The 25,000-nt window shown below is 40.8% G+C and overlaps 1 protein-coding gene and 1 long non-coding RNA gene across 3 annotated transcripts in view; one reads left to right on the top strand and one right to left on the bottom strand.

Annotated features, from left to right (window-relative positions):
- Positions 1 to 25,000, top strand: part of LOC146483274 (dynein heavy chain domain-containing protein 1-like) — an 84,606-nt gene that overhangs the window by 35,960 nt on the left and 23,646 nt on the right. For both annotated transcript variants that reach the window (XM_085106337.1, XM_085106336.1), the window contains exons 26-43: positions 1,444 to 1,712; positions 2,226 to 2,510; positions 3,848 to 4,130; positions 5,925 to 6,090; positions 8,156 to 8,515; positions 9,462 to 9,651; positions 10,553 to 10,651; positions 11,586 to 11,868; positions 12,511 to 12,776; positions 13,388 to 13,686; positions 14,103 to 14,371; positions 15,165 to 15,383; positions 15,922 to 16,409; positions 16,785 to 16,877; positions 17,529 to 17,694; positions 20,065 to 20,594; positions 22,033 to 22,299; positions 24,921 to 25,000. The exon at positions 24,921 to 25,000 is cut by the window's right edge and continues 66 nt beyond it. In XM_085106337.1, the coding sequence (XP_084962463.1) occupies positions 1,444 to 1,712; positions 2,226 to 2,510; positions 3,848 to 4,130; positions 5,925 to 6,090; positions 8,156 to 8,515; positions 9,462 to 9,651; positions 10,553 to 10,651; positions 11,586 to 11,868; positions 12,511 to 12,776; positions 13,388 to 13,686; positions 14,103 to 14,371; positions 15,165 to 15,383; positions 15,922 to 16,409; positions 16,785 to 16,877; positions 17,529 to 17,694; positions 20,065 to 20,594; positions 22,033 to 22,299; positions 24,921 to 25,000 (4,612 nt within the window). The remainder of the gene's footprint in view (positions 1 to 1,443; positions 1,713 to 2,225; positions 2,511 to 3,847; positions 4,131 to 5,924; positions 6,091 to 8,155; positions 8,516 to 9,461; positions 9,652 to 10,552; positions 10,652 to 11,585; positions 11,869 to 12,510; positions 12,777 to 13,387; positions 13,687 to 14,102; positions 14,372 to 15,164; positions 15,384 to 15,921; positions 16,410 to 16,784; positions 16,878 to 17,528; positions 17,695 to 20,064; positions 20,595 to 22,032; positions 22,300 to 24,920) is intronic.
- Positions 23,617 to 25,000, bottom strand: part of LOC146483249 (uncharacterized) — a 333,500-nt gene continuing 332,116 nt past the window's right edge. Inside the window, exon 3 of the long non-coding RNA XR_014863963.1 lies at positions 23,617 to 23,885. This is a non-coding gene — a long non-coding RNA (uncharacterized LOC146483249). The remainder of the gene's footprint in view (positions 23,886 to 25,000) is intronic.

The following is a 25,000-nucleotide window of genomic DNA, read 5'->3' as shown; positions in this document are numbered from 1 at the left end:
TGGCTGTTCGTTTCAGCAGACGTTCGTGGGGCAGGAACGCGTGACGAATCCCTAAGAACGTCTGCGTGGGAGGCTAATTGCTATAACGATAGTTGACAATATTAGGCTTGTGAGAGAAATGTTACAACTAAACAAACCAGCAAGCAAATTTACCAGCTCCCTTCCCTTAATAAATGTTGCTTTCACTAACATTTCCCTTGTAATGGTAGCTACAATGCAGGTCAAAAATAGTTGGGACACTTGTTTTAAAACCATTTGATCAACTCACAAAGTAATTATTTTGTGCTACTCTCCCCATAGCAGTACGTTTCATCCATGCTTTTGGGTTATGCGTGGTCTCCTCTTCCCCCCCCCCCCCCCCCCAACAATGTTGAAAAATTCTATGGGACCTAATCTTGGTGTGCGGGACGTTCAATACTCAACATTGTTCGGTGGGGAGGGGGGAGGAGGAGTTCATTTTACAATCATCGCGGAAAGTGTCCGAATACTTATTACCTGTAATGTAGCTTCTGTATACGGTTAAGGAGCCAGGGATCAATTTAACAAACTTTACAAGCTGGGCTTTTGGTTTGACATGCGCACAAAGAACGAAACTCAGTGAAAGAGTTCAGTAACCATGGTAATGGTAATGGTGGTATATTTATATACCGCACATGTTACATAGTCCCATGGCGGTTTCAATTCTTCTGTGGGGTGCGATCGGACGTCAGCATGTAAAGGCGCCACTGGCAGCCGCTATCAGTCCATCATTTGATCTCACCCACCCACCCATCCCACGCATGAATGTGAAAGACAGATGAATTCAGAGACAAAAATAGACCATTACACCGGGGAGTACGTCCCCTACTCCTTTCGAACAATGTGTGGGGTTTTTCACGTCCCACAGATTATTAGGAGCAAGTGTTGTCAGACGGTTAAAGATTTCTAACAATGTTTCTTGGACTTGTTTTCTGTGTGAGTGTGGAACAACGGGCCCAGCCTGTTGATTACAAGTATAAATGCTTTGTGAGATTGGCCCTAGGATTAGAAGTGTTGGGAACAGCACATAAACTGTGGTGAAATAGTCAAAATGGTAGAGATATATCCAGAGATTCATTCTAATGAGATGCATGAACTGTATGATAGACATCACAAAGTGTCCCTTAACATAAATTCTTACTAAAACACAAATAATTCTGTCAAACATGATTTCATATGAAAATGACAAAAGGTCTGTCTTATATAAGGCACCCAAATTCAGGGTTAGGTGCATTTCTGGAAAACCTCTCAGAAACTTACTCGGGAGAGCACTATCCTAAGGACTAAGCTACATTTAGCGACCAGCGGGAGTGGTTTCTGGTGTCTGGCCTATCAACTTTTTATAATATATATATAATGTGAAATGCTAAATGCAAAGAATTTTTATAATTTCATTGTGCCATTTTATTTTTTTCTGTTTCTCAGCTTCTGAGTCCAAAACAAGAAGCCCGTTTCTTGAAAGCCTTGAAAGACGTCAGATGGAAGAGAATGCTGTGGTTCATTCATTGTTCACCTACTTTGGAAACAAATTGTTTTTCGAAGATAAAGAGTTGTTTTCCCGAGCAGTTGATGAAGTGTTTGCTCACAGCGTGCTGATGTCCGTGTCCACTGAAGGAGATTCACAGTTAGTCGAGGAAGTCAAAGAACATCTTCAAGCCAACGGACTTCAAGTCAAACAAGAAATCATCTCAAAGGTTCAAAGCAAATGTCAAGTTTTTTTTCTGGTTCACGGTTACAATCTATTACTCTAGTGTCGTAAGTTTCGTTCAAAGACTCATTAATAATTCATAGCCCATTGACCTATCAAATGGTCGATAATACATCACGTGCAGTGACTCTATATCGATAAACCTCCAAACTATTAATAATTAATAGTTAATTCAAAGCGAAAGTTTACCAAATTTTTTGATAATTATGTTTCAATTTCCAAACCTCCTTCACAGTAGTGATGTCCTGTGTTTTGTATTCATGAATTATTAATGCGTTAAAAACAGATCATCTGGGACAAGTTTCAGGGAACTCGGAGCCGGGATTTAATTGGTTACAGATGTTCATACCAGTCAAAATCGCCTTTTGTACCTCTGAGGTTAGCGGTAACACCCGGGAATTTTACCCCAGATCCTCACTTTCTCTCGACCCAGACTTGTCAGAAATCTCTCCCTATAGCTATTGCTTGCCCTGAAGTATTTTTTGTTTGATTTTTCCAGATTCTTCAGCTTCATACCAGCTTACAAACCAGCCGTAACGTGATCCTATTAGGGCGTCCAGGCGCCGGGAAATCTACGATCTATACAACACTTGCAAGTGCGCTAAACAGTATAAATGGCCAAACGGCTCAGCCTGCCGTGAAAACACGCAGGCAAACAGCTGCAGAAAGAAAAATCAGCACTTCCTTAAGACCGGCAAAGGTTCCAGTTGAAGAGCTTAAGGAATCAGATTGGCCTCGAGTGGACCTCTCGGTCGTGTTTCCAAAATCATTAACATGTGAAGAGGTGAGCCGTTGGGAACTTTCATTAGCACGTTTTTTAAATTAAGAAACAACAAGGCTTTGATACACTGAAAGTTAGAGTTGTGGTGATATATAATGACTCCCAGGGAAAGTTTGAAATGTTACAACATAATTCCAATTTGTAAAAAATGGGTAATATTGAATTAATAAACGAAAGACGGTCGCAGTTATGTACGCAACTTAAGCGACTGTCTGAAGAAAAAAATCCTGAAAAAAAAATTGGGGCTTGAACAGGATTCGAACTCATAACCTCTGCGATCATAACTTCTGTTGCTTAAGCTGCATACATAACCGCGATAGTCTCTTATTTATTAATTTAAAACAACTTTCTTGTCAAGATATTGCGTGGTTAAGGTTTGTCCTACAGTGAAGGCTGGTTTACACGTACGACGCAAACATAAGCATACGCACAAGAAACCAACGTGAAAACCGGGGCGACGCAAGCATAAGCGCAGGCAGAAGAAAAGGAAATCTCTCCTTTTTCTTGTGGTTGCGCTTGCGTCGTTGCGTCGCCCGTGTAAACCGGGATAACGCAAGCATAAGCACAAGAGACGAACAAGCAACAACATCTCGTCGCTGAATACCTGCTCGGCGTCCGCCATCTTGGATTTAAAATTTTGGCGCCAAAATTTTTCACCAAGCCTGCGTATGTCACCTTATGCTTATGATTATCGTACGTGTAAACCAGCCTTTAGGTCTTCCGTTACTGTTAGCCACCCAAAAGTCCGCTTGAAATAAAAAAGTCATTTTTTTTGCTGGCTACAAGGCGTTTTTGCTCTGATTTCCGTCGGAATTGATTTTGTCGTAAAGCCGCCGTTACACGTTGAAACTTTAGCTGAAGCTTGTGTGCAACGGCGCTGCGAAACAAGTTTCAGCAGGCATTGCACCGTGTAACATAAAATGTCGAAACTTCGGGAACGTTGAAACTGGTCTCAAAATGTTGTTACCAGATTCCTGCGAAATAAGTCGATACTAGTTCCATGCCCTTGGCCGTGAGTGCGTGGTTTCTGATTGGCTTATGCAGCGAAGCGTGACAAGACCGAACGAGACCTGTTTCACGAAGTGGTGTTACACGGTGAAACTCTTGTTTTTTCACCACTGCAACCGTTGCGAGCCGTTGCAGAAGTAGAAAGCGGTTCTGCTTTTCGTGAAACTTGTCTCGCAACGGAAGTTCGAAAAAGTTTCACGAAACCGACCATGTCACACGGTGCAACGCGTGCTGAAACTTTTCGCAGCGTCGTTGCACCCAAGTTTCAGCTAAAAGTTTCAACGTGTAACGACGGCTTAATTTATACCTTTTGCTTACTTGTGTCTTAATAGTTGTTTGGAAGACAGCAGTCTGATAACAGTGTCTGGGTAGACGGAGTTGTGTCCAAATGGCTTCGAGACGCCACTCTGACGTGCGACACCATGACGGACCTACTCTCGAGCCAGTCCTCTGAGAAGCAGCGGATTGCGCGAATGATGGGTTCCCTGTGTCATGTGAAGAAGTGGCTTGTTCTTGACGGACCTATGGATGACACGTGGTTGGAGAACATGGGGACACTGCTGGATTCTACCAGGGCGCTGAACTTGGCCAATGGTGAAACGATTGCACAGCCAGGTGAGCAGCATCGCTGTTAGGTAGAGAGTATGTCCACATAGAAATGTGAAAAACGAATTCTAGTCTTGAAAGTTCGACATGAGAACGACCTCATGTGGAACTTTCTAGAAATAGGGATCGCAAGTTAGGGATCTTCAATTTGAAAAGTTGGATCTTGGTGTGTCTCAAATGTTGCGATTTCTGTTGGGTTGACGCAAACATGACGGCTACGGCAAAGAAAATGTCAAAAAGCAACCCCCCCCCCCCCTCCACCAAAAAAAAATTGTTTAATAAGCAAAACAATGGCTCTGCACGTGCGTTAAAAAATTTTCGTAAATTTCTTTGACTTCCTCAACAAGACAGTAACGTAGATTGACCAAATTCAATTTTTTTTAAGGACAACATTGGGACACTTTGTTGACTGGTTGTTCGTGTTTCTCATTGGCCCATACATGTTGATACTGAGGCTCAAAGAGTTGAAGTATGTTTCTTTCTCATTCTGAATTTCAAGGCTGTTTCAACTTGTCAGTGGTGGGTCCAGGGGAGAGACCCGCCTCCCCCCCCCCCCCCCCCCCTTAATTTCTTAGACCAAAATTGGGGCCAGCCGAGGCGCCAAGATGTTTCGTGTCTCGAAGAGAAGAGAGTCGAGCGTGGAAGATTGGGCCCGAACTTATCTGAAGGTCTGAATCTACTACTGCTTGTTATGTTGACTCAAAAACACAGCGAAATGATAGGAAAAACGGTAGAGTTGTAGGGCAAGATGAATCGTTGCGTATTTTTGTTGACTAGAACAAAAATAGGTCTCGTGACTGTGAAACATACCGAACAATAATTTTCATCATACGAAAGTAATGCTGGCTAGCTTGTACTTGATGTAGTCAAACGCTTTCATCCACGGGCTCGGAAGTCTTTAGGGAGCTTTAACAACGACGACGGCAACGACAACGAAACGTCACTTAAAAACATAAGTTCGCGTTACTTGCACTACGTCGCGATTATTCCAATTCGTTCAACTTGTACAATGTGGCCGAACTATGCGGGAAGTAAATTGATAGGAACGGCGTTCAAGTAAGGAAGAAGAATGAAAAATTCACCGTCGTGTGTTCACGTTCTCCACAAAACCAAGAATTTTGTCATTTCACGTCGCTGTTTTGCTGATGACGGCAAAGAAATGTACCAAAATGTAAAACGCACGTGCAGAGCGATTGTTTTTGTTCATTAAACTTTCCATTTATCTATTTATATATATTACCCTTCCCTGTAAATAGCTCGCAGAGTAAATTTGCCTCTTGGCTCTCTGTTTTGTCATATCCTAAGCTAGCGGGATCCTGGACCTTATAAGCTTCCGGCTTCAAATTCAGGCTTCCCCATCACCAAACCTCCTTTGTATGTGTAGTCTGTAGTATTTAGTTATGTGTGACGAAACAAATAGCATCTTTTGACTCAAAATAAATAGATATATTTATTTATTTATTTATTTATTTATTTATTTATTTATTTATTTATTCCGATTTTGTATTTTTTTGTTTTGGAAATAGAACTTTATCACTCAGCGGCCATGTTGAATCTCAAGAGAATAAAAAGCTTTGTTTTTGCTCGGCAAGCCTCGCACTGAATTCGCGTCTGGGCGAGGCTTGCCGTACGAAAACGAACCTCTTAAATCCCCCGAGACTCCACATGGCCGCCGATTGTTAAGGGTATATTGCCTGATAGATTTTGTACAGTTGTGAGCCCCACTTCTTTCCAACATAACGATGTTATTTTTATTTATGTTCGTAAATCCATGTCTTGTTATCTGTTTTTTTTTTTTTTCAGAAACTGTGACTCTCCTGTTTGAGGTGACAGAGCTCTCCCACGTGTCTCCAGCCCTGGTCACTCGCTGTGGTCTGATCCACTGCCCTGAAACCACAGTGGGGTGGAAATCTATCTTCAGGTCCTGGATGAAAGGAGCACACGCTCGATGGGACATCACCAATAGAGGGTGAGTGAACACATGTCTTCATGCTTTGTTTGTTGATTGTAGATGTAACTAATTAGAGAAGATTTTGAGAAACATTTTAAATTAAAAACTAGCCAAATTAGTAAGGAGCAACGTTTTGCCGTCCTCATTAACTTGACAATAGCGAAATTTAACAATGACGACGGCGACTGCAGCGAGAACGTCTCTATTAAAATGAATTCGCGTTTTTTCAAACGTAGTCGCAATTATTCCAACTTGTTGCTTTAAATGTCAATTGTAGGTGAAATTTTTTGGAGATGAATTCTTGGAGCCCGCCCCCAAGTTTAGAAAGCGAAAGAAAAAACAAAAATTCTTCGTCGCGTGTTTACGTCCTCTACAAAACGTGTCATCAGGACATTTCACGTCCTAGCCGTGCAGTGACGGCAAAGAAATGTACCAAAATGCACGTGCAGAGTTTTTTTTGGTTACAAAACCTATTGCTTTTTTGACTCTCTCGTTGCCGTCGCCGTCGCGTTGCTAAAACTCCCTGATATTAAGGAACTTAAAGGACCCTAGTCAGCCTCCGCCATTTTGATGCCATCGAAATTAAGGATATTGTATGGTGAAGCGAAATCTTATTTCTTTACTGTAAGTTGTGTTCCTGAAAGTAACTGAGCAACGACGACAGCAACGCCAACCAAAACGTCGTGGAAAACATTTTTATTCGTGCTACTTCGCGATTATCATAATTGATTTCAACTCGTTCAACTTCTACAAGAACGCGAACTATCCAGGATCCAAATTGGTCAGAGTGGCGTTCAAGTTAAGGAGAAAGAGAATGAAAAATTCACCGTCGTCCTCACGTTTTCCACAAAGCCTAGGCCTTGAATTTGGTTATTTCACTTTGTTGTTTTGCAGACGAAGGCAAAGAAATGTACCAAAATTCAAACGCACGTGCATACCGGTTGTTTTTGCTCATTAAACCTTTTGTTTTGTGGCGTTTTCGTTACAGTCGCCGTCGTCGTTGCTTAAGTTCCCTAGTTTAATGCTGTCATGAAGACGGCGAAATGTTCCTTACTAATTTCGCTAGTTTTTATATTAAAATGTTGATGTAACTGCTGTGAAATGCTCAGTTGACTGTATGAAAAACGTTTATTTCTCTATCACACAGTGCGGCGCTTGATTCTCCTTCTGATAGCTCGCTCCTAATGCCGCTGTTAAACAAATTAAAGACAAAACACAGACAAACAAAAACAGAAAAAAAAAGAAAGAAATGGGAAGAAGAGAAAAAAGAAAAAAGAAAAAAAATATATAAAACGAAAGAAAATGCTAAGAACAGATGTTGGACGTAACACAGGATACCTAATTGGCTATTTCCGAGTTGCTGTAAACCTCATGTAAAAAGCGAGGCTAAGTGTAAAGCTTTTCATGCGCAAACAAAGTAATTTTCAGAATAAAACCTTCACACTGACACTCGCTTTCATAATGAGATTTAAAGCAATTCGGAAATGGCCTATTATGGCAAGCTTATGCGTTACCATTTACAAGTTACAAACATACGTACATAATTTATTTAGCAGAGCGGCTCAGTCTCTGGCAGCATTAAGCTGGTGTGTTCCTGCTATAACTATAAATTATAGCTACTAAAGTCTAAGTAAAATGTTCTCTTGGATTGTCAATTGCCGTTTTATTATTTTTTTTACCAATGTTTTGCAAACAACTGTATAGAAAAGCGACTGCTCTTTGCTTCCAAGCCCAGCTCTCGGATTTCAATAGACAGATCTTTTAGCTCGGATTTAAAATTTAATCTCTTTTCTGCAAAATCAATCAATCAATCAATCAATCAATCAATCAATCAATCAATCAATCAATCAATCAATCAATCAATCAATCAATCAATCAATCAATCAACCAATCAATCAATCAATCAATCAATCAATCAATCAATCAATCAATCAATCAATCAATGAATGAATGAATGAATGAATGAATGAATGAATGAATGAATGAATGAATGAATGAATGAATGAATGGATGAATGAATGAATGAATAACTTTTAAACATCATTTGTATTGTGGTAACGCTGTTGACTCTGTTTTTTTTTAGGTTGGGAATCATCTCTTGTTTAATGGACTACACAGTGGACTCTACTTTAAAATTCCTGAGCGAGCACTGCCAGCCAGCCCTGACAGCAGGATATGGTTCAACCAACAAACCATCTAAGACGGCTTCAGGAGTGTATGAAGTTCAAACACTGCTGCGCTATCTGTCCGCCATATTCGACAGACATATCCTTCGAGAGGACGATGACAGTGCTATACAGATGATCAATCAAAGGCAGCGACAGTCAGTCAGTTCTTTGAGCAGTAGGCACAGTTCAGGCATCTCAGCTAGTGACAGAGGGACAGTGTCCAGCTCATTTGCATTTGCCTTCGTGTGGGCATTTGGTGGTCACCTACATGAAAGGTATAGAAAATAGACAAGGAGTGTTTTCCTTTTGAATGGAAAAACCGGTCGTTCTGGTGGGACAAAAAATGGAACAGTCCTTCCCACTGGAAATTTTTCGAAAAAAATGGAATAACTTCAGACGTATTCCTCTTTTCTCCTTTTATCGAAATGACCAGAATATCACTGAAGCATTTGCCTCATCACACTTACGTACGCATGATGATTAATTTTCCTTGCTCTTTCTAGGCTGGGTTGTTCGAAAGCCGATTAAGGCTAATCCGCGATTGAAAGTTAACCGAGGTTTTCGTCTCGCTCATTGAAAATGATTTTAAAGGCTCATTTTAAACTAATGGTAAAGAAAAGTCTGGAGCATAACTTAGGGACAAAACCTTTTGGAAGAATCCTTACGGATTAGTAAATATACTTGAATCAAAGTTCACGTTAACCAAGGATTAGCTTAATCGGGCTTTGAACAACTGGGCCCTGGACTTTAAAGCCACCCCTACGACGATAGCTCCTGGATAGTTCAGCCACATTACACAAACTAAATGAGAAGAAATGATCGCAAATTTATTCAGCAAACTCGTATGTAACTTTTAAGTCCCGTTTTCGTTGACGTCGTCGTCCGCGTCGTCTCTACTTAAGGTTCCTGTTATTGCACAAGGTATCTATGACTTCGGCTGTGTTCGATTGATCCTATTCCGTAATAGGAATATATACAACGATGACAAGAAATCCCTCATAAAAGGTTTTAGGAGTTACTGGAGTACGAGATTGCTCTTAAATTCTCATGTGTCAGCGATAGTTTAGGGAATTGGCCTTCCAAATTTCTTAAAAAGAGAAATTTAACAGCCATTCCGCATATTCTTATTCTGGGATAAGGTCAATCGAACCAACGCAACCTAAATTTGATTTACTTTTCACATGAGCCGCGGTATTTACGCACATTTTTTTCTTTGGCAAGATACGCTGTGAAGTTTGATGAACATGCCCGCCAGCTCTTGTCCTCGGGACCTTATCCCGTACTGGTGCCTCCCGATGGATTGGTGTATGACTACTGCTTGGATTTCAGCAAAGGTGGCCTGGTGAAATGGGAGGAGAGGTCTGGGGCACAGTTCAAGACTCTGCCTTCATCGTACACTGTCGTTACTGAGGTAACACTAATGGACTCTTAACTGCGGTCAAATGTAACAAATAAGAAATGTCAAGATACATTGCCGTTGCTGGTTCACACGAGCAACGTAAACACAAATGCAAGCGCCAACGCAAGAAATGGAAAATTTTTCATTTCCTTGCGCTTGCATTTACGCTTGCGTTTGTATTTCACACTTGTGAACATACGTGTGAACCGGGGCAACGCAAACGAAAGATGAAAAATACTGGTTCCATGCCTCGACGGTTTACGTTCAAACCAAGATGGCGTCCTCTTCCGCCATCTTTAAATTCGTTCCCAGATTCCTCGTTTTCCGACTGCTGATCTAGGGTAACACGGACTCTGGTAACAAGATTGTCGCCATCTTGGGATACTGAAATCCGCGTGCGTATCTCATTCTGGATCAATTCTGCTTGCGTTTGCGTTCGACGTGTGAACGTTCCTTGCGCTTGCTCTTGCATCTGCGCTTGCGTTTTCGTCGCACGCCTTAACCTTGAGAGCTCAAAGCTGAAAAGTTTTATGTGGGTCTGTGATTTTCCCAAATCATTTTACGATAGACTGAAAAAGTTTTAGCAGCCATTAGGTGAATTGGTTTTCCAGATGTCACGCATTCGAACAGAAAACACACAGACACACAGCACTGACCAGTCTCCAAATACTTCAGTAAATCGTTGAATGATTAAGTAACTCACAAAAAGCTTATCAGCTTTGAATTCTCGAACTAAAAACCTTATTTACCACACTTCGTAATACAACGAAATATTGTATATATGGTAGGTTTAGTAGATAAAAGACTATTGCAGTTGTTAACGCAACTGAAGCAGTTTTAAAAAGAAAACCAGAAAACGAAAATGTTCACGGGAATCGCCTTTGCCTTATTTTTTTGTCGTTTTTCTCATCAGCTGGATCGCTACTTCTACCTGGTTGACTTGATGCTATCTGCTCATCAGCCGGTATTGCTGGTAGGCCCATCGGGAGTTGGAAAATCTTCTCTTGTTCAGGTCAGCAAAGTATTGATTCGTCTGTACCACTGTCAGCGACCCATGTTCCTTATCAGGTTGAATGGGTCATTTCCGAGTTGCTTTGCACCTCATTATGAAAGCGAGGCTAAGTGCGAAGTCTATATTATTATGAAAATTAGTTTTCATTCATATGCAAACAAAAGTAATTTTCATATCAAAAGCTTTGCTTAGCCTCTATGCAGTGTGTACCTGTGTAGAATGTAGTGATAATAGTGAATTTGACGCTAAGTTATAGTTACCAATTATTCTAGGTAATCTTGGCGTATTTACGAGTTAAAGCCAACAAGGGGCGTAGCTCAGAGAACCTTATTATTAAAGATTCTATTATCTCACCAAATGAAACAATTCTGCTAAAACAAGTTTCCATTGTCCTTTCCCCCTTATCTCCCGTAACTTCTTGTCACATATGAGCTGAGAACCATAAGGCCACGCCGATGTTTAAATTCTGCAGGGAAAGTCTGTATCATAACTCATGTTTCGTGTTAGTAATGGATTTAGTTACTGTTTTTTTTTTCCTTTTATGATATGTTCCGTCAATATTAAAAGGGTCACTCCAGAAATCGTGTATTTTTTTTTTGAACCACCAAAAAAGTACACACTGATTTGAGTTACTTACCGTTGTTTCAGCAAATTGAGCGCCGCCATTTTGCTTAGAACTAAATTTCATGTGGATTGGATGCACTCCTACACTTGACTCCACACGAAATTAAGTGCCAAGAAAAATGGCGGCGCTCAATCTGGATTTTTTAGAGGAGTTTCGTGTGGATCTGATGCAGTTCAGAGGCTGAAACAACGGTAAGAAATTCAACTCAATGTGTACTTTGTATTGGTGTTTTTTTAATTTATTTTTTAAAACACAATTTCTGGAGTGACGGCTTCTCCTTTAAAACATGTTTTTGTGCTGTCCTCACAGAACCTTATCAACCCACGTTACAACTCAGCACGGATCTGCCTCTCTCCCGGCCTGACTTCCAAACTCCTCCAAGAAGCCATCGAACACAAACTTCAGCAAATCCAGCGTAAGGAGATGAACCAAATGTCCGTCCAGAAGTCCCTTGGAGGCGCTGCAGTAAAGAATTTCCCCGGGAGCAAGTCTCGCACTCAGTTGTTGTTTCTGGATGATCTCAACTGTGCTCGTGCGGATGCCTTTGGGATCCAGCCGCCGCTGGAGCTTTTAAGGCAAATTCTCTCTGAAGGTACGTTTATGTTACATACATGGAGTACTAAGCAGGTTAAAGGACGCTGCCTACTAACAAAGAAGTATTTTTGTGTGGTTTATGACTATGTGGGGAAAGCACATCTTAGCAAAGGTTATTGAAATTCAAAAAGTGTGGTGTGCTTTGGTTTATGACTATGCGGGGAAAGCAGATCTTAGCAAAGGCTATTGAAATTCAAAAAGAAAATTGGGCCGGGGTAACCACGCATTTTTTTTTTTAGGGATAATTAACAACAATTATTCAAAAAACAGTAAAATACAAAGCAATGTATGGCGTTTTTTTCCAAATTGAAGCTTTATTATCTCTGAAAAATGGATGGTTACCCCAAATTTTATTTTTCGATTCGAAGAGCACTTGCGTTCTGCTTTCTCCGCATCTGACTGTACTGGTGATAAAATTGCTGGAACGCAATGGGAAGTAATCCTTAGATAATCGCAACGTTTTACGCTTCTATAAGCACAAAGAAAGCTAATACTACGAAAGAGAACTTAATTTTAAATTGTTGTAAGCGCTGTATGACTGCGACAAAATTACTGAAACCCAATGGAAATAAAAGTCGTCTATATGCGGTATAACTGTAATGTCCTTTCACCATTTCCTTATAACGACTTTATCTTCCAGGGACACTGTACAATAAGCAACGGTATCATTTATACAGAGTTCAACACCTGCAGTTCATGGCTGCCTGTGTACCACCCGGTGCGGTGACTTCCTGTGGAGGGGTGGCTTCGTATCCTATTAGTCATCGTCTGTCCAGGCTGATGACCGTTTTGTCCTTCTTTCCTCTTGCTTCTGAGTCACTTCAGAGTATTTACAGTGCAGTATTCCTATCCTGGTTAGAGGAGTTTCCAGCGTATTCGCTCACCCATCATGACCAACTGGCAAAGGTATGGAAATATGCTGTAGTGAGGTTAAGTGAACGTCCTTCTTGCGGACACTCGACTATTACGGAAAGATGGATTGCATTGCCGCCATGTTGGTGGTCAAAACAAAAGAAAATTTGCTCACATAGTTTGCATAAAAATGGAAGTTAACTCCCACAGGAAAAAATACTTATTCTTCCATACTACCAACATGGCCGCCATGACGTCACGTGCAATCAAGCGATAGGGCACTTGAGCAACGACCACAGTGACGGAAACGAAAACGTCACTTAAAAATATAATTTCATTTGATTTGTGCTACTTTGCGGTTATTTCACCTCATCCAACTTGTACAAAAACGGCGAACTAATCGCGAACAAAATTAGTAAGCGTGCTGTTCGAGCTAATAAAGAGAATGAAAAATTCACCGTTGTGTGCTCACGTTCTCCATAACACCTTGAATTTGGTCATTTCACGTTGTTGTTTTGCCGAGGACGGCAATGAAATGGACCAAAATTCAAACGCACGTGCAGGGTGATTGTTTTTTCTCATTAAACCAATTGTTTTGTGCACTGGCGTTGCCTATTTTCGGAATTTTATGGTGTTCGCCTAACAAATTCTCCTTTCATTAACAGGCGCTGTCATCGGCAACCATAAAACTGTACAACGTTATCCAAGAGGAGCTTCGCCCCACCCCACTGCACCCACATTTCTTGTTCACCCAGCATGAATTGTCCAGGGTGGTGCAAGGCATGACTCTGCTTTCATCCAAGTCACGTGGTCGGCCCAGGCCGCGCGCAAGAAGGCGCACGGAAGCTGTTGAAGAAACGGAGCTGGAGAGTAAGAGTAGAGCTGTTCCAGCAGCCAAGAGTGATCAGAGTTTCCGTGGCAAGGAAAACGGGCAGCATGGAGGGCATGTGGGGAAAGGACGAAGGTAAGATTCAAGCATTAGAATGGTATTTCGCGTAGTCGGCTTGTTGACTTCCTTGGGGAAGTAAGCAAGTCGACTACGTGAAATACATGTACCAGAGACGCAAACAACTTCGTACATGCTAAAAGAGTTGCCAGAAAGAAACACTCTGCTAGCAGGGTAACAGAGCGGTACTTGAACGCAGTCCGGCGTCCTAACCGCCTGGCCACTCCACCTCCTCCCATTCTGCTCCCGCTGGGTACGAAATCCAGGGAGTCTATGTTGACTTAATCTGAAAATAGACTGGTTGAAAAGAAGGCGAGCTAAATCAGGAAAAACACACTTTTTTTTACTACTTTTACGAATCACAGAAAGTATTGTTGGAATTAAACGCAATGTTTAAACGTTTTACATTTTCCATTGCATTTTGTTAATCTTAGTTGGCCATCAATGGCATGCGGCCCCAGAGAAAGTGCTTTATCCATCAAGACTCCTGCAGCTCTGTCTCCAATGATTCGTTCATTGCTTCGCTTGTGGTGTCACGAGAGCACACGAACGTACAGCGATCGCCTCTTCACCGAGGAGCAGCGCTACTGGTTTTCGTCTCTGTTACACGAGACGGTCGAAGAGATCTTCTGCAAGGATAACTCCGAGTTAGACTCTGAGAAGTTCTCTGTGGAGCAGTCTGTGGAACAGAAGAGTGTGCAAGGTTAGGGTACAAAAAAATGAATACATTGGCATTGTGTGCAGCATTTCCTTTCATTGGCTGGATGCCTGCAGCTAAATGCTGAGGATCTTGACTTTACGCCTTTAAAGGGGCATTGTCACCTATTTGTGATGTTACTTTCAATGGCAAAAAAACGTATTTGTAAAGACGGAATCGTTAAAATATGGTTCAGTTTAGTTAACAATAACCGAAGTTCTTTCCGTGTATTTTGGAGAAGTTTTCCAAAATTTGCTTATAGTTTGCTCTTCCCCGGAGAAATCACGTTATGTTTTTTCTCGCTGCTCTAAGAGCAGTTTTGACCAAAACACAGAGTAGTTGAGTTGAGTATACTGTTCTGGTCCCAGTTGTTCAAAGCCCGATTAAGCTAATCCTGGATTAACGCAAACTTGACTCGAGTTTAATTGCTAATCAATAAAGATTCTTTCAAAAGATTTTTGGCCCTCAGTTTTTACTTCGACTTTTCTTTACCTTTAGCACGAAATTAACCTTTAAAAACCATTTTTAACGAGCGAGATGGAAACCTCGATTAACTTCTAATCGTGGGTTAGCGTTAATCGGCTTTCGAACAACCCGGCCGTGATCTTAAAGTAGCAATATTACCGTAAATTCCGAAAGGAACGGCCACCCGAAAGCAACGTTCAAAACTGGTGGAACTAATAAATCCCGAAAGTAGCGATGCTCCCCCCCCCCCCCCCCCCCACCCCGCCTCTCATTCGAAAGTAGCGGTACACGGTAGTACACATCTAAAAGATAAAACACTTTGACTTCATTACAGAGATATTGCCAGGCACAAATGCACCACCGCCTACCGCCACCTGTGAACAACCAGACAGTGCAGGGCAAGACGGCAACGAGGCACTCATCCAACCAGATGACTCTATGGCGCTGCCAAGTGCTGAGCAACGAGAATCAAGTGACGAGAGTGAAGCCGGTGTGGATGCAGTTCAAGCTGAAGATGAAGAACCTGCGCCAGATGTGGAGGATGAAGTGACCGGTAAGGATGTCATGTGCAAAGAAAGTCATTTCCTTTAAGCCCCGTTCCAAGTTTGTGGCGTGCTAGGGAACTCTGCCAGAAAAAGGGGGGGGGGGGGGGGATACTCCCATATATAAGCTATATGGTTACGTGCCACTGTGAAGGGTATGGTTTTCAAGCAGTTTAGTCTGGGATAGGGTATAGAAATGAGAGAGTTTTGGTCTACAATAGGGTTTCATTTTCCAGGAAACTGATCAATCAATTGAAGAATCTAGTCTAGACAAGGTTTCCCGGGAATTGACACTTGAAAGATGTGTTTTAATTGTTGTTGTACACATTGAAGATTTTGTTTTGGCTGGACTGTGATATTGACCGAGTTTCTGGAAAATAGCGCGTCTGGGATAGGGTAGGGATTTTTGGTCTTTTTCGCTAAAGAAGTTTGACTTTCTATGTGCTTATTGGTTGTGTTTGGTTCGCAAGGTATTGTGGTAAAATCTACAGCCATCATTTTTTTCCGTATGGTGGATAGACAAGGTAATGTTTTATCTGTTTTGAACAGAGGGACTTGACGGCGGAGAATTCCGTGCAGAAAGAGACGAGCAAAGCTTCACCGAAGATGAGCCAAATAAGTTAATACTCCAAGACGATCAAGGACTAAGTAGGGAGGGCACAACGCTGGAGGCATCTGTTCCTGTTTTACCGGTTAGAGCAAGGGTCACGTTCGATGATACAAGTGGTGTGAGCTACGACAAGAACTACAGCGGTCCGCTAATCGCTTACGAGCAGTTAGCATTTTCTGGTGAGGATCTCACGGACATCATGTTCTGCAAGCATTTCAACGCCTCCGTAACTGGTCGAGAAAGCAGTGCGAGTGAAGTGGCCAGCAAGAATTACCTGGAATGCGCGGAGAGCATTTTGGAGCAAGGGATGAAGCGGTGTCTGGTGTCTTATAATCGTCAAGTGGCCGAGTCTTCAAATGCTAGGATCATGAATTTGGTGACTTTCCGTGAAGCTCTTCAGCATGCAACGCGCTTGAGCAGAGCCCTGGTAAGCTTGAGTCGAACTTTCTAGTGGAGTTTGGAGGTGGGGGTGAGGGGGGTGTCAATTAACTTAAGATTGTATTTTTCATCTGTCTATGAAAGAAGGTAGGACATATATGAAGGTAATTTGACTCCAGCAACAAGCAACAACATTAAAAAAGAAGAAACAAGGCAGAAACAGTGGAGAAGTATTTCTCGAAATTGTGTAAAGGAACCATGAAAATAATTGTTTTGTCTTCTTTCTTTCCTTTTTTTTTTTCGTTTCTTTCGGGAAAAATTATCACGAACCTGGTTCCACGTTGATCACCCAGAATAGGACATTATAACTGTTGACCGTCTTTCCGTGACTTCCTACAATTTGTATTATCTTTCTTGTTGCTAGGCAACTCCAGGGGGGCATGCTTTGTTGTTATCAAGTCTTGGTTACGGCAGAAGGACGCTTACAAGACTTACTGCCCACGCAGCTTGCTGCAAGGTTTGTGTTTATTAAAGGGAACCTCCACTCTGACAACAAACTTTGACGTTAAATTGTTGGAAATGTCATAAATTCTGAATTTTAGCTTTAAAATTAGAAATAACATTCAAGTGTGCTAAAAATTTCATACGATTATCGTCTTTTTTCGCTTTTAAATTTCCCGCGTGCCGCCATTTTGGATTTTGTGACGTCATACGGTTGCCGCTATTGTCAGTGGGCGGAATTACGTCATGAAATCCAACATGGCGGCGTCCGGGAAATTTGAAAGTGAAAATGAGCGAAAATCCAATCCTGTTTTGTCCGACACAGAAATATTATTTTCATGTTTTCCAACAAATTTTAAAATAAGATTGTATTTTCAACAATTTAACGTTAATTTATTTCAACAGTGGAGGTTTCCTTTGAAATTGTTAACAGTTTCCTCTCCTTTACTGTCCTGTCTATTCCTTCCCTTTCCTTCCCTTCCCATCTTTTCCTTCTTTTTCTCTGTAAAGTTGTAGAAACATAAGTAGAGGTTCAGAGAACGCAAAAAATGAATTTGAAAAACGAGCCGTTGGTTTAAGAGTTCGTAATTTCAGTGTAAGAAGTCTAATCACATGTGGCCCCCTCTAAGTCAACGTTCGCTTAAAATAACTGTTGTTCTTATTGCAGCTGATCGAAGTACAGCGTAGTCAGTTTCAGAGCCAAGAGGACCTCAGACAGCAGATTAAACTGGCCTCATTTATCGCCGGTTTACAGGGAAAACCTGTTGTGCTGTTTGTGCCCGAGGGTATTAACGATGACTCTATGCAGGACATATGTGCACTAATGGCCGAAGGTAAACGACTAATACCGTATAAATCGACCATCCGTCGTTGGTGTTTTTGGGGGTTGTTTACATGGAGGGGTAAAGATCCTAGCACTAGGAAGATACTAGAAGGCGAAACAATTTTTTTTTTGGTTTACACGTAGACATTTCGGTCGCGGTGGTTACGGAAAAGAAAGCAAAACGAAATTGTCGGCCTTTAGCAGCTGAACGCCCGGTCGCAGCCATGTTTGTTTTTCTTGTCCCTAGTTCTAGGTCCTTCCGAGCGAAGGTAGTTTATACCGTGCTAGGATCTTCCTATCTCTCAGTTACGAATATCATATCGCCAGAAAGATCCTAGCCGCTAGGGTCAACTCAAGTATAACCTTTTGAAGGTAAACTTTATTCGTGCAAAAAACATATAGCGCTAGGATGATCCGCCTTCTAGGATCTTCATCCCTCCATGTAATTATGTCATGAAGACATCGAAACGCTGTTTGCTTCTTCTGTCGTGTCTCATAATTTTTTCATGCGTCAGCGAGTGTAGCGTGTTAACCCTTTGAACCCTAACAGTGATCAACAACAAATTTATTCTTGTAATATCAATGCTTATTCAACCCCCCGAGGTCATGAGAATTAAAGATATGATCACTTAAGGTGAATTTTCTTGATATTTTAATAACTTCTCCCCAGTACCTTTATAAGAAAAGTAGAGGGACAAGAAAGGAGAATTTGTTCTCCGATATTAGGTGTTAAAGCGTTAATTATCGGCAGACCAGGTGTGTGGAAGGGTAAGAAAACAGTTGTTTTCTTATACGCGAGGAAGAAAGAATCAGTTGGAAACAAAAAATTTTACGAATTCTTTTTAAACTGTAAATGATTTGAACCCAGGAGTCATGTCACAGATAGGTAAATTATGATCACCTGGATGAAATTTTCTGTGAGTTTTTGAAAAAATGGACAGGAGACATATTAAAATGGTTAAAGCTGTAATAAACGGGCGCTATGCGAATGCTATATTCCGATCATCTGCATGTCACAAAATTCAGGAATTTCCTAGAATGATTCATCCCTACCCTATCCCATCCTACTCTAGTCTATTCTAGTCTTCCCCACCCAACAAACAGATAACAGGGGCTTAGTTTCTAAAGAAGCTGTGGTGCTGCGTCGGCGGGGAGTAGAAACGAATGTTTGGTTTTAATAACTGAATTGATAAGGTATTTTAGCCACCCTAAAGAGATGATTCGGGCTCTGAAGTTTGGAGCCCTTTCGTTTGCTCTTCGTCAGAACCATTCGCTCTGACGAAGGGCTAACTCTTGAATAGTTAGCTCTCAAATCTCTTTACGGTGACAAAATTACCTTATCAGTTCAGCTCTAAAAACCAATTACTCCTACTCCTACCCCACCCTACGCTGCGGCACTCTACTCCACTCTTCTCTATACTGTTTTTTACAATAACTGTCCAAATTCCCGCGCGCTGATTGGCTCGTAGCTATTGTCTATAAGAGTACAGACGATAAAAATGACGTCAGATGTAACGCGCGCGCTTTCTCAACGAAAAAAATAGCCAATTCCGCTCGTACTTTTTCCATGTTATTGTATTCATAACATAGCGAGCAGTTAATATGACTTCCATCTGTAAAAGTAAAGTACTGTACAGTTAACAAATCGACGGCAGTTTTCTATGGTCTATACTCTTATAGACCATAAAATGACGCCATAAAATGTCCAAAACTTGGCAGTGAAACCACTCGCCTGCGGCTCGTGGTTCCACTTGAGTTTTGAACATTTTTTGACGTCATTTATGGTCTATAAGAGTATAGACCATAGAAAACTGCTGTCGATTTGTTAACTGTACAGTACTTTACTTTTACAGATGGAAGTCGTATTAACTGCTCGCTATGTTATGAAGCGATTATATAATATTCAAAATCTCATTAATAATTCATAAGCTCGTGGACCGATCAAACGGTCGATAAAACATCACGTGTAGTGGTTTTAAAACCCGTTATCACGATCCTGGGGGATCTTCTCAATGCGCTGAGACGATGTTATTTTGCGATATTGTCCTCTCAAAATGACGGTTACTGATTGGCTCAAAAACTGTCATGTAAGCATGACAGCACGGCACTAGATGGGTTCGGCGCGCATAGATCAAAATTTTACTTCTGTGAATGAACATTCTAATTTCCAACGTTCACAAAAGCATCATTGTTATGAACTCTCTTGACACACGCTTTTCCAGGAATGTTTTTGAAGCCGTTCAAGAAACTTGCAGCACGTGTTTTATCGGGTCTGAACCACTCAGCTGCGCCTCGTGGTTTTAAATCCCGATAAAACACTGCTGCTCGTGTTTTAAACATTACATAGTAGCTTAGTTTACATTCTCTACTCATTTACCAGGTACATGTCCCGGTCTTTACACTCCAAGCGAACTGTCCATGATTTCAAATCAGCTTCTACCCGGGGGAAAGCGAGGAGCTCGCCGAGTAGAAAACCAAGACATCGCCCAAGATCGCTACTTCCGACGAGTCAAATCGCACATTCACGTTGTGGTCTGTCTTAAGTATACGCCGCTTGATCTGTCTACATCTCCAGAGAAGAACCAGTTGTACAGGTTTCCAGGTTTGGTTACAAGAAGCTGCTGTGTTGATGTCTATCGAGCTTGGCCACATGAGGCGTTAGTTAATGTAGCGGAGAAGCTCCTTGAAGAGGAAGAAAACGTGCTGACTCTTTTGCCGTTGAAGAAGCGCGAGAGAGATTCACAGTTGTCGGCCATTTGTGCGATAATGGCTCACGTTCATTTGTCATCTAGAAGCATGGTTGAGAGGATTTACGGAGGGAAGGCGTTGAAGTTCTACTCGCCCGATACGTATTTAGATTTTGTGGATCTATTTAGGAAGATTTGCAGGAGATTATGTGTGAAAGAAAAGGTGAGCGATAATTTACGTTATTTACTTGCAGTACTAATCAATTGAATATCATACCTCTGGTCAATCGTCATACAGGCTCTTATAATTCAGCGAGTGGAATAAATATAGCGAGAAATTCTTTCGGAACCGGTACTTTGAAAAATGAAAGGTTTGCAGTTAAGGCATACAACGACTGCAGAAAATTCCCACTTTATGCTTTGTGTAAGGCAGCCCCGAAAGTCCCGGTAACTTTACTGGGCCTGATAACTATTTTGCATGTTGTTCAATAAGCATTCAATCTTCACTGGTTTTGACGGGTAATTTCTTTTAGAAGGCCCCTTATCATTTTTTGAAACAGATTGACAAGGTTTTGTTAAAACTTGGCACCACTCGATCAAAAAAAAAAAAAAAAAAGAATTTGATAAAACAGTTAAAGGGGAATTGTCACGGGAATTTCATGTCATTTCAAAACTCAAAAACGTTTTCTATCAACGGAATCGTAAAAGCAATGGCCTAGTTTTATCAATGACCACCCCAGTGTCCTAACTACGTCAAAAGCCCTGTGACTCTTCCACTTCAAACAGGTGCTCGCACTGTAAAAGGGATAGCTCCTCCCACTTTTGTCACAGAGTCACTGCTACAACGTCACATTAGGGATGGCGGACATAGTGAGCAAGTAGAAAGTAACCGTTGTGGAATCGGTATTTCAAGAAATAAATCTAAACGTGTCTTGAAAAAATAACCTAAGCTGTTAAAAGAATATTTTGGACAAATCGTATTGTCGTTGATCCACAAAAAGAAATTAGCAAATCTCGAGCTTTATTCACGAGGTAAACAACACATGCAGATTTTAAAATTATTCTGTCAATATTCTATTGTATCTTGACGCACGAACTCTGCGATCTTTACAGCTCAGTGTCTACATTGAAATGACTGGCGGCTTAGCCAGGTCAAGGTTCCTTTTATAGTGCGGGTCCGTGTTTAACAGGCTCAGCCAGTTATTAGGATTTTTGAGAAACACGCCCCAGTGCACGTAAATGGACCCTTCTCCAAAATTGCGGTCGAAAATTTAAATAAGTTAAAATTAAAAACGTATACCAGCACTAGAAAGATGCTTTTACTTTAGTAACCCTGCAAAGTTTGAGAATATCAGGTGTCAGTAATATCAGCTGAGAAAATGTAAGTTGAAAAATGAAAAATTTACTGACGTTTGCATGACTGGGGGTATGACGTATACCCTCATTCATACAAACGTCTGTAAATTTGTCAAATTTCATCTCACATTTCCTCAGCTGATATAACACCTTATATGCTGAAACGTTGCAAGGTTACTAAATTAAAGGTGCTCTTTCCAGTGCTGGTATCAGTTTGTCATTCAGTTCAATTTTAACTCATTCAAATATGTTGCCGCCATTTTGGAGAAGAGTCTATAAGGGCATTAACGAACCTCTCATTTTAGGAAGAGGTGACTCACTTGGAGAAAGCCATCAAGAGAATAGACGAGGCTACAAACAGCCTGAACAAGATGCAGCGCGAGTTAGACCAGCTGGCGCCTGTGTTTGAGGCGTCCAAGACAGACGTGCAGCTAAGGCAAGAGGCTGTAGAAGCCTGTCAGAGGGAGTACGCTGCTGCTAGGGATAGGTGTAAGAAACAAGAGCAGGATATTGAGCTCATGCAGGGACCTATTGGGGTGCTTAAGAAGGAGGCGCAGGCAGAATTCGAGAAGGTACGTAGTCAGTATAATCTCGAAGCCCCTGGGGCCCGTTTCTCGAAAGTCCCGGTAACTTACCGGGTCCTATAAGTTAAATTTTTAAATGCTTTTTCGCCAATTACATATTGATTGCAGACATGGTACTTGGGCAATGTTTTCATATAGAATTATAAGATTTTAAAATTTAGTATTCAAAGCTAATTAAAATTGACTTCTGTTAAGAAACATTTATCACCAAAGACACTTATCGGGACCGGTATTTTCGGGAACTTTCGAGAAACGGGCCCCCGGGCCCGATAAGTGTGTTTGGTGATAAATGTTTCGTAAGAGAAGTCGATTTTTGTTAGCTTTGAATACTAAATTTTAAAATCTTTTACTTCTATGAAAACATTGGCCAAGTACCATGTCTGGTAATCACTGTGTAATCGGCGAAAAAAAAAATTTGAAAATATACTAATTCGGCCCGGTAAGTTACCGGGACTTTCGAGAAACGGGCCCTGCAGTGCCCAGGTGTTTGTCCCTCAGTTTTGACTGAGACTTTCTTTGCCATTAGCTTAATTTGAGCCTCTAAAAACAGTTTTAACGAGCTTGTAAAACGGGCCTTAAGATTCAGGTTAATATTGCTTAATACGGTTTTTATTCATACGACTTTTAGCATATACGTTTCGTTTTATAATTATGCTGCACACGTACTAACGCCGTATAAACTAACAACAACAACAACAGCAAGTTTATTATATTACAAACAGATAAATTAATACAAAAATACTTCCACCTGCGTGTAGAAAAAAAAACAACTTACAAATATCATACTATATGAAATTGTAACTTCATTACAACACAAGCTGTAATAGTTAAGGTAACTCTGGTAGTACGGATTATGGAAGAAATACAAAATGTGAAATATAACTTACATTGTAAGTACTAGTAAATTTAAGGAGAAAGAAAAGATGCAAAACTTAGAGTTATTACATGAGATTGATAATTTGAGTGATCCCAAGACATTCATCGGTTTTTTTTTTGTGAGAATTTCCATAAGTCTTGATTTAAGTTTCTTTTGAAAAGTAAATTTAGACAAATATTTCCGGAATTCTAAGGGTAACGAGTTCCAGACTAACGACCCAATGGGTCTTTTGCAGCTAACGGTCACATGGTACAAAATCCACAATGTTGGAGAGCAAGCTACGCACCGGGACATCCAAAACAAAGAAAATTCAAGTGTGATTGGATGAAGTCGCTTTGTTTTGGATGTCCCAGTATGCAGCTTGGTCTCCAGCATGGCGGATTCTGTACCACGTGACCGTTAGCTGCAAAGGGCCCATTCCCAACTTACGTTATTTATATATACAGTCATTTCAACTAACGTTGTCGGTTCAAAGCATGAAGCTAAAAGACAAGACCGAAAGTTTACGTGGGATTTTTATGAATAAATTCATCAAAATCAGTCATGCCTGGAGAAAACAATAGGTTGTAATTAGCAGTACAATGACCTGCACGTGCAGGGATGATTTTGATGAAATTATTCATAAAAAATAATCCCACAAAACATTGCGGTCTTGTCTTTTAGCTTTATTTTAATCCGACAACCTCAATTGAAATAGCTGTATATTTTTTTATTAACAACTTTTATTTGCCTCACATGAAACGGTATTTACAATACTGAATACAACTAACATCACTTACAATACTCACAATACTAACAACACTAACTGTATCTACATTGTTAACAGTACTTACTATAGTTCAATACTAAAAAGTACTTACAATATCCACACTACTTCCTTAATTAACGCTATGCCTTCTTTATCGACAGTAATATAAAAACAAAAATAAATGAATAATAATAAAAAAAACACCATGAAAGAAACATACATAAATATTGTAGGTAGAAATAATAATAATGTAATACAGGATGGAGTGATAAGGGTGCGACGCGAGGCGCAAGCGTTTACAAAGATGAAACGTAGTAAAAGAAAAGAAAAGAATTCCACTTTTTCACAAGCTTATCTTCTTGATTTGACGTTGCAGCGATGTATTTCTCTAGGCCAATTTTATCGCTTTTTAGAGAGAGGAAATCAGAAAAATGGTATCTGCTATTATTTAAAGCATGACGTATTGTCGGTTTTCACTGTCACGCCTTTGAAAAGGAAAATCCACATCATTCCTTGAATGAAGTCAAGAAATTGACATGTTATAGATGATAAATAAATAAGGAATCTGTCCAATTGTCAGGTCTGTGCGGTATTCCGTACTCGAGTTTTTTGACAAAATGTTCCACACAAATTTATACAGCTTAGTATGGAGACGCCATGTTGGTGTCCCTCTGTTGAACACCAACATGGCGGCCGGAGATAGCGAAAAAACATCTGGTATGAATATATATTCGGTATGAATATTCGGAAGAATCTTGCAACCTTGAATAAAATTAGTGAATTTTTTTGAAACGAACAGGTAGTCAAGCCGACAACGGATTTTCATAGATGGATTACTCCAAGTGAACCCAAACAAATCTGGATTCTTTTGGCGCCACGAATCGACTAGATCGTGCATCTTAATAAATTCTTGCAACTCAATGACGGAAGTTTTTTTAGTTTTTTTTTTTTAATAACTTACGTTATTATGTTCTCTGTTTCAAGGTCAATCCTCTCTTTGACGCTGCGTGGAGAGCCATCAATGCACTGTCTCTCATGGACGTTGTAGAACTCCGAAGTTACCG

This window comes from Pavona decussata, unplaced genomic scaffold (genome assembly GCF_977016875.1).
Source record: "Pavona decussata unplaced genomic scaffold, jaPavDecu1.1 SCAFFOLD_40, whole genome shotgun sequence".
Lineage (NCBI taxonomy): Eukaryota > Metazoa > Cnidaria > Anthozoa > Scleractinia > Agariciidae > Pavona > Pavona decussata.
The sequence above is the reverse complement of the archived record's forward strand: the minus strand, read 5'-3'. Positions and strand labels throughout refer to the sequence as shown.